The 9,519-nt window shown below is 40.1% G+C and overlaps 1 protein-coding gene across 1 annotated transcript; it reads right to left on the bottom strand.

Moving 5' to 3' along the window:
- Nucleotides 1-1,820: 1,820 nt before the first annotated feature.
- On the bottom strand, nt 1,821-9,282 carry LOC101848662 (peroxisomal membrane protein PEX13; the record flags this gene model as incomplete). Its single annotated transcript, XM_013083034.2, is given in 5 exon segments — nt 1,821-2,845; nt 5,518-5,643; nt 7,066-7,277; nt 7,697-7,857; nt 8,928-9,282. Coding segments are annotated over 5 exon segments (1,264 nt in total), but the record flags the coding sequence as incomplete, so codon positions are not given.
- Nucleotides 9,283-9,519: the final 237 nt, after the last annotated feature.

The following is a 9,519-nucleotide window of genomic DNA, read 5'->3' as shown; positions in this document are numbered from 1 at the left end:
AGTTCACATTATTCAGCTTGCCTTTGCTCAGACCAAGCCACTGCCTGCCAGCTGTTTTTGACCTTTTTCAAAATCCAGTTACTCAGTAGGCCCACCTATTTATGATGTTAGATTTATGAAAATTGGCCAGTTTCAGTAAGAGATGTTGAGAACAGCTTTACAGAACAGAAACAAATTTGACTCTATGTTATTTTGTTCATGTTTTATATCTTTTAAAAAAAACGGCAAACTTTGGGGACTAAAACTTTTTTGGGGGGCCAAACTAGACAGTACAATATTTTTGCTGTTTTTGTGAGAGGTTTGCTGTTTCTGTTCTAAAATACACACAAAAATACATAACAAAACAAAGAAAACTAAATTGATAAAGTATATGATGACTTTGGCGAGATGCTTGAATCATTAGTCGTCGTACTAAACTCTACACCTAGTACTAGATCTAGATCTAGCACTAGCCCACTGCTGGCATGTGATCTACCCTCATCTCAAACTACCATCACTACCGTACCATTATTTTGCACTTCATCATCTGAATCAGAGCTCTTTGAATCATATAGATTCAGAACCTCTAAAATTACGAGTCATTTTCAATTCATATCTGCATGAGTATTGCGTTAGTGTTTGGTCGACTTCGGCCGCCCGACGTTCAAAACAAAACCCAGAAATAGGACAAAGGGAACTCCCGTTCCAAAAATAGGCAGAATTTCAAGGGAAATCATTCTAATAAAATGAAACTGCTCTGAGTGGTCAAAGGGATGTTACTCTAGTAATTGAGCTATGCCATTGCTGCATATGTGTCGGCAATTAGTAGAAATAAAGATGAAAATTTATACGCGACCGACAGGGGTGCGGTAGTGGCGGTGAGTGGTCGTCGCCTATTGACCGACACAGGTGCGGCAACGGCGATGAGTGAGGTAAAGCCTGTCTCTGAAAGGATCGAGCCAAGTGGGAAATTGTGTAAAGAGCCTTTCTCGAGGACACACTGTCAGACCGAGCTGAGGCTCGGACCCCTAAATCTGTAATCTCATGATTATGAGTCCGCTAGTTTAACCATTAGTCTAACGACGCCACTGCAATCTACACACTAAATTCACACTTAAGGGAATTTTGAAAGGCAAGGCATGGTATGACCTACATATCAAGAAATCGTCAACACTCAAGAATTATAATATAATCTTCTTCTTCTTCTTGATTGCATCATACTTGAAGTCCAGTATCGATCATACACTGGGCAGTCCTGCTCAATTCATCAGTTGGCCCGTACAGCTTTTCTTGTAGTGTCAATGGGGTTGGCGACATTTCCTGTCTCAGGGCCCTGTGTGTCTTACTCCGCTGAAGGATGTGTTAATATAACGAATCTGTGAAATTCTGCTCTGATTACATGCATCTCTTCTGGGTGGATTCTTTGTGCACTCACAATAGTCAATATAACGACAGTCAAACCAGCTCTAATGGCCACGTTCCTCGTGCACTCACAATAATCAAGACAAAAACTACAGTCCAACCTGCTATAAATAAAGATCATTTGTCCAAGACCAGTACAAACAACAATTTCCTCCTCGCCACCATTGTGTTCCTCCTATATTATAATAATACTAATAGTTAATAGTGGCCAAGATGTCCACCTCTAAGACAACCACTTTTCTGTTTGACAATGGGTGGCCTTCTCTTCGAAAATTTTTACTGTGTTACTGTATCAGATTACAATCAGTCAACTTTTTGTACCGGTACACAACTTTTTTGCTCGTAACTGCGGTCACCACAGATAATGCGATATTGAAACAGAAGTCTATTTGTAGTATTATTCTCTAACCCACAATTAGTTTTTTTTCGTGCCTTTTAATTTTAAAAGACAGATACTTAACCATTCTTTCACTAATGACCAACATACTTCGTCAAATGTAACATCACTGGCTACAGTACCACAGTACCGGACACTAAGTGACTCTGTTTTTAGAAAGAGTTTTACAGCACTTGCAACACAGTAAGGTCATATAAGTGCCGGAGGTGAGAGGTGTTACAAGAGAACAACAACAAACACAAAAGAAGGTGAGATAAAGACAAAAGATTTTGATAAGAAAGAAGGAGCACACCACACCAGAGCACCCGCCATCCACCCAACAAGTGACTGCTCAATATCTCTTCCAACAAATATTATGTTCATTCAAAAAAGTACAAAAACAAACCCCAACATGATTATAATAATGGTTCTTCATAAATAATCCACTTATCAGAGAAAATAAATAAGATTTCGAGAAAAGGAGGTATCTGGCGGTAGTGGAAAAGATAATAAATCGCAGAAAGGAAAATACTTGATGATGAAAAAAATCAGTGGCCACAGAGAAAAACCTCAGACTTCTGGATATAATAACATTTGTGTCTGTTCACCCAACGTCAGGTCCAAAACCCCCCCCAAAAACCCCCCAACCAACACAACACTATCTGACTTCATCCACATCGTTCAAGATCTCCGACGCCTCTTGATTGCTCGAGTTCCGTGCTGAGCTGAGAAAATCCTGATTGGCTGAGGATGTGACCGGAGCTATGGTGGCGTTGGCGCCAGACGAAGGAGGAAGACTAGTGGTCCCGTCAAACACAGACTCCAGTTCTGTCTCTGGGATTGTAGAAGATGCGAGTTGTGGAGGAGGAGCTGGATTGAACGCTCTCGACTCCTGAGACAAAGCCATGCTGCTGTCTGACTGTCTCAGCGGGGGTTGCTGCTGGGAAGGGGCAGAACTCTTTGTGCCTCTGCGCTTGCCCAAGATCGTCACGTAGTTGGCCGGAATCATTCCCGTCGTCTTCCCATCTACAGAGGCCAATAGCCAGCCTCTTACACGTGGCTGCAGCTCTGAGGACCATAGAGAGAAATTGTAAACTCTACTGCAAATTGGCAAATGAAATTAATAAGACCAATATTCGGAAAAGTGATGCAAAGGCCTACCCTTCAAGAGGGCATTTTGATAAGTCAGCCGTAGTGATATCCCCTTCCCTCTCTTTAGAAAAAAAAACAGCTTTGACAAAGCAAACTGACATCTACTTTTTTTTTAAAAACCATCATCCAATCTTAAAGCTTTTTCTCATGTGTCAAAAACGTGTGAAAATTTCATTTTGGTTGGTTTGCTACAAACTAAAGATGAAATGACAAAATTGGCTTCAACAGATTCAACTGAACCATAATGAAGACAAAATTCTAATTAAACCTGACTTCTCAGGTAGAGAAACCAATTATAAACAGCAGGGAAGGTGATTAAACTTATTATTAAATGAATATTTCTGAACCCATCAAATTCAAATTTCCCTGTGGAATAGGCACCAGTATAAATAGATTAGTTTATCCGACCAATTTTTCGAAAAAGCTGCACTACAGCACTGTTCACTATTATTACAGTGTGTCACCCGTTATGGTGCCCATTGTGTTGGGACCTGTTACTGTGCCCATTGTGTTGGGACCTGTTACTGTGCCCATTGTGTTGGGACCTGTTACTGTGCCCATTGTGTTGGGACCTGTTACTGTGCCCATTGTGTTGGGACCTGTTACTGTGCCCATTGTGTTGGGACCTGTTACTGTGCCCATTGTGTTGGGACCTGTTACTGTGCCCATTGTGTTGGGACCTGTTACTGTGCCCATTGTGTTGGGACCTGTTACTGTGCCCATTGTGTTGGGACCTGTTACTGTGCCCATTGTGTTGGGACCTGTTACTGTGCCCATTGTGTTGGGACCTGTTACTGTGCCCATTGTGTTGGGACCTGTTACTGTGCCCATTGTGTTGGGACCTGTTACTGTGCCCATTGTGTTGGGACCTGTTACTGTGCCCATTGTGTTGGGACCTGTTACTGTGCCCATTGTGTTGGGACCTGTTACTGTGCCCATTGTGTTGGGACCTGTTACTGTGCCCATTGTGTTGGGACCTGCCATTTACTAATAGTTATCGGGACCACCCACAGCAGTTAAAATAATGTGGTTTGTGAACCAATTTGTTTTTCTAATGCTCCTAAAGTATGTTAATGCATAAACTTAAAGTTATCTGCTGAAGTCTTGTAGAAAGTGCTAAATTCCTTTTTGATATTCATTTATGATCATGAAGAATGTGTGAAGCAGAAATAATGAAAACTTTCTATCATGCTTATCAGTGAATATCAGAAAATATATATATACATAACTCACCGAGGACAATCTTTTGTCCAGGGTTGTTAAAATGCTTAGCTTGTTTAAGTAAAAAACAAATTTATGTTAAATGAAATTTATGACACCTGGTTTAACTATCCAATTTGACACCATTTCTCAAACATAAACATTTCGTTTTGGTTGGTTGGTTGGTTAGGCGCTCCAACATAATTTTAACTCACTGACTACTGGCCCCTTTCACCAGTCACTAGCGCTGAGTACTGGCATTTTTGGGGGGTATTTCATAACACCACCACAACTCTCGGAACTACCCTATTGTAATTATTTTTTTACACAGCAAAGTTATTTCAAACTGAATCAATTGCAACAAATTTAAGTCGTCTAAGTCTAATACTTTAATTCTTATGATTGTTTCAAAATTGGCATGAATTTGATTTTTCGAAAAATTTCCATAGACGTGACAGATAGAATTAAATTCACAACATGACAACAACAAAAATAAAAGTTCAAAGTGTTCTGTTTTGATTTGTATCGAGTGTTTGGTGAAAATATAAAAGCTGGTCTGTGCGTTTATTCAGACCCACACACTGAATTACAGGAGACAGATATTGGGAACGAAGTTGTGATTTCATCGAGCGAACAACAACACCAGTACTTGTGCTAGATCTAGCCCTAAAACTACGACTCGGGCCGTATTCGGGTTCATATCCAGGGTTGTAACTATCAGACACATCATATCCTGAGTCACTAGAACTAGCAAAACGAACAGAAGTATCGAAAACAGCGAAATTATGTGATTCTTGTTCATGCGACCGTTATTTCGACGCGACTGTCGGGTTACTATCAGCTGTATAGAAAAAACATAGCGCGAGTTCCGGTCAGGTCAACACCAGATGAGGAGACTGTCCTTCACCTTCAATTACTTAAAAAGTTGTTGCGAAACTTCCGCCAAACTGGGCATGAAACGGAATAAGAGGCAAAACTAGCACTGGAGTCCGTTCCCGTACATGTGACGGGAGCACAAGATACGGAACAAAATCGCAAAGTCCATCCCATCGGGGGTACCATACCGGATCCGTACCTACGAACCGACCGCCCGCCCCGTACATGTGACGGGAACCGTAGTCAGTGACTTTAAAAAACAAAAAGCAATTTAAAAAAACACAAACATCTAGAGTAAACTTGAGTTTGTGTTTGGGCAAAAAAACTCAGTAATAAGTACATAAAAGGTCTATTTGCACCCACAAAAAAACAGCTGATTGTTGCTTGTTTCTTACTAATCTGATGCTAACCTTAAAAGTCTTTTTCTTTTATTACCTTCATGCTTTCTCTCTTAAAACAAAAGTGGTATTTTTGCACAGTGCATGATATCATTTATTATTTAAGAAACATACCTTTCGGAGCAATATTGATATTTTGTCCAGCAGTGAACGACAATTCCTCTTCACCCTGCCCCTGGAAATTGTAGTTAGCTCTGGCCACAAAATGGTCATCAAGGCCAGTTGTCCAGCCCTTTTCATCTGTGGATCAACAAACAAATTCTTTGGAAAAATCTGAATGAATGGAATTTCACAAATAAAACAGCAATAGGCTTTGCATTTGCAATATCTGCACAATAGAATTAAGTAAGTGCTTTGAACAAAGAACATAAGTCACTTTAATTCTCAGAAGCCTTGTTCATAACATTTTTGTCTATTGGCTGAAAACAACCGTAGAAGAAAATTGAGCTAAAATTTAAAAAATTTATGAAATACAACTTCTTAAATGTGGCTAATGATAATGATAATAAAAATAATTATTGTAGGTAGCGTAAACACAGCGCCGCGGGCACTTACAGCCTTCCGAGCGCATGGTTTCGGTGAAATCGGGGTAATTCAGATCGCTGTTACTTCGCTCTTTCGCTATCAAACACCAAATGCTGTTCACCTTGTAAAAGTTCAGCTTTTCCTTGGTACAATGGTGTAAGTTGTTTATATATATCTGATTATCAGGAGCCCCTCGGGGTCAGAATGCGTGGTCGGCAGGTTAAAAAATTGACACGCGTGCATTCAAATGCTTCGCGGAAAGATTAATGATTAAATGCCTTCTTTTCATTGGCTGAGAACTGTAGACCTATGAAAGGGATTTCCTGTGGTATACTTTTGGCCTTTGGCATTTAATTTAAAATCCTTTAAAAATACCGTCAAAGTTTTCAAAGATAATTTTTTACACAAAATATGTCAAATACCGGCTCAAAAAAGGTACCAATAGAAAGATCAGTTCATTTTCTATTAGAATAAAGTAACTGGTTTGGAATTATTTTGCATCAATCCTTCCACGAAGCTCGGAAAGCATGTGACCTCCCACGCTGGGGGCACTTGTTACACTACAGTATAGAGGCGAATCGCTAGCAACGAGGGCCGGAACGGTGCCTGCCAGGTCAACGCTAAGTGTTCTTATTGAAATAATGACAGATCATCCTGTTTGCGGCGATAAAATACTGATTTGCAATGATCTCAGTTTTGAAAAAAAATTAGGCTCCATAATAGTGATTGTACTCTGTTAATGAAACTTAATGTGGAGATGTTTGGTGCACTTGGTACTCAATTATTGTCTGTGTAACATGGGTTTGCAGCCAGTTAGCGACTTATTATGCAAATTTGACCATATTTAAAACAGCTACCATTTTCTTAAAAATTGACTGAGAGGTTTAAGAATGGTATCAACATTCTCAGGAGATTAGACCTTTCAAATGGTACAGATAAATTTGGCATACAGTTACTTTTCAAATTTAGTTTCTGGTACCTAATAATTGCATTTATAAAGCACATTTCCACGCTCTACAGCATGCTCAATGCTCTTTACAACTATTATACCCCAGCACACCCTAGAACACTCAGAAACATTTTCGGCTTCCTGGGAAGCATACAGCACAATGCTTTTATTTGCTAGCAAAGACTCACCAGGAGTGGATGAAAAGGCTGAGATGACCTTCCAGATGAGGTAAGGTCCACCCATAATAATGCCAAAGAACATGAGGATGGGCCAGCTGCTTTTCTTGGGTGCACCGTCCGGACCAGCTGCTGCCGCGGCCACTGCAGCATCCTTGAAAGCCTCCATCCACTGCCGGTCAGCCTCACCCTTCGGCCTCAGTCGCAGCAACTCCAGAAGTCTCCTTCAAGGGATCAAATGATTTTGATGAGAAAGTACGATAATTGCTGTTATATTTTGACAGAAACAGGCAGCAACTCCAGAAGTCTCCTTCAAGAGATTAAAATTTAAAAAAAAAAAAAAGGGAAAGAAAGAAAGAAAGAAAGTCAGGGTAGGGCAATTTTTGGGTCATTTGAGCTTTCGTTGAGAAAGTATAACACCAGTCTTTCAATCCTATTAAGCTATTATGAATGAATCAAATCAAAATCATTAAAGAAAAAAAGGAAAACAAATCTCAAATGAAATGACATTGCTTTTAGAAACTATATGATTTGTAGAATAAACGAAATTCATAACACATCATCTTTTTTGTTTGTTCTAAAATCCCTCAAAGAAAGGGAAAAAAACCCACATCATTTTTCATTCAATCAATGCGGCGGCTACCTGAACAGATATCTCAAAGTTCTGATGAAAGCAAGGGCAGAAAACACTTGGACAAGCTGAGTCTTCAGTCGGGAGAAATTATCTGCCACACCAATCACAGCCCGGAAAGAATTATACACCGCTTGGAATGTTGAGTCTAACATCATGCCAACTGAATTCACCTGAGGGATACAGAACAAAGTGAAAAATATAAGAAGTAGAAGAAATGAACTTGTTTCTATCGTCACATTTAGGAATTATCTAGATCTACACCCGAAGAGCAGGGAAAATTATAAGAACTTGCAATCCAACAGAGTAGTTAAATCCTGCATAACCATACCAATCCAATTTAAAACTAAAGATAACATTAAAGTAATCTCTTTAAGTAAAAGCATAAAAGACATCTAGGTAGAGGTCTAGTCGAGGTCTTTATTTGGAAATTACTTGACCTACCATGAACACCAAAAGTCTCCACTCTCTGTTGGGGCCAACATAGATGTTGCTATGATGTTTAGCGTGAAAGATGAATTCAATATTTATATTGAAAACAAGAAGGGAAATCTTAACTAGACTTTTACCAACATTTACATCATGACACAACTAAATGCATCATTTAACACTTACAGTGCTTGCCAGGCCTTAGTATGCGCTCACTACCGCTGGCGACTTTAGTCGCCGACGCGACCAGGCACACTAAACATAATTAAACAACGAACGGATGCATTGCACTGAAGTAAATATGAAAGGAAGTCACTTCATATAATAGCTGAATAATTGATGAACCTCTTTGAATTTTTAAAGCGTGTTTCTTGGGCTGGCAAGGTTTTTTTAATTTAAAAAAATTCTAAAACGGATTCAGCGTTCTAAACTGGTGCAATACTTGATGGTTTTTCACTATATATGATTTATGAGCCTTTGGTACTGAGTACTAATCCAAAACAAAAATGTGTTTTCAAAACATTAATTCTTTTAATGATGCATAATAGAGAAGTATTGGAAATTGGACCTCATGTTTTTCTCAAGGACAGAACCTTGTTCTAACCCTTTCAGGAATCAAACCCACAACCTCTCTTATTCTTAAGTTTGCAAGCCTGAATATGACGACTAGGAACACAATCATAAACAACTAAAAATGCCTCTATCATGGTACGTCACATTCTATAAAAAAGACCCCATTCATCCGATAGTTCATGACACCACAGGCCCAATGTTTATACATTCCAACACGTGCACAGCCACAAAATGTACTTACCGCTGAAACAATGCTTTCTATTGACTCAAAAGCTGGTCTTGAGCTCTCCTCTGCATGCCTGGCAAATGAACTGTTCATATCGTTGCCCATTCTGTTGTAGCCATAAGATCCGTAACTTGAATACGGTGAATTGTACATTCCTCCATACCCCCCAAATCCCATGGGACTGGAGTAGCCACCATAACTGCCGTAACCACCAAAACCAGAATAGCCATACCCTGTGCCCAGGCGGCTGTTGAGAGAGCTCTGTTGCTGTGACGGGCGAGGTGGGAGTTGGGGAGGGTCGGAAGAAACAGCGGAGATGGGAGAAATGCCGCTGCCTGCTGCTCTCTGGACACTGTCCAAGCTGGACACTCTGTGGAAAAACCATAAAAACCCATTTTTTCATGTTATGATAGGGGAGGTAAGCAGCTTTCCAGAGAGTTTTATCTCCCTTCCCCGCGAAACAAAGTCATTCTCTTACTACCTGCTGCACACAGGAAGTGGGGGGAAAAAAACTGGATAGGGGAGGTGGCGGGTGTGTGTGTGTGCGTTTAGTTTTGGAATCCTTGTTGTGTCACATGTTTTGAGAATGGTAGACCAAACTGCAAGC

The sequence above is a fragment of the Aplysia californica genome, unplaced genomic scaffold, assembly GCF_000002075.1.
Source record: "Aplysia californica isolate F4 #8 unplaced genomic scaffold, AplCal3.0 scaffold00206, whole genome shotgun sequence".
In the NCBI taxonomy this organism is placed as follows: domain Eukaryota; kingdom Metazoa; phylum Mollusca; class Gastropoda; order Aplysiida; family Aplysiidae; genus Aplysia; species Aplysia californica.
This window is presented reverse-complemented; position numbering and strand designations above follow the sequence as displayed.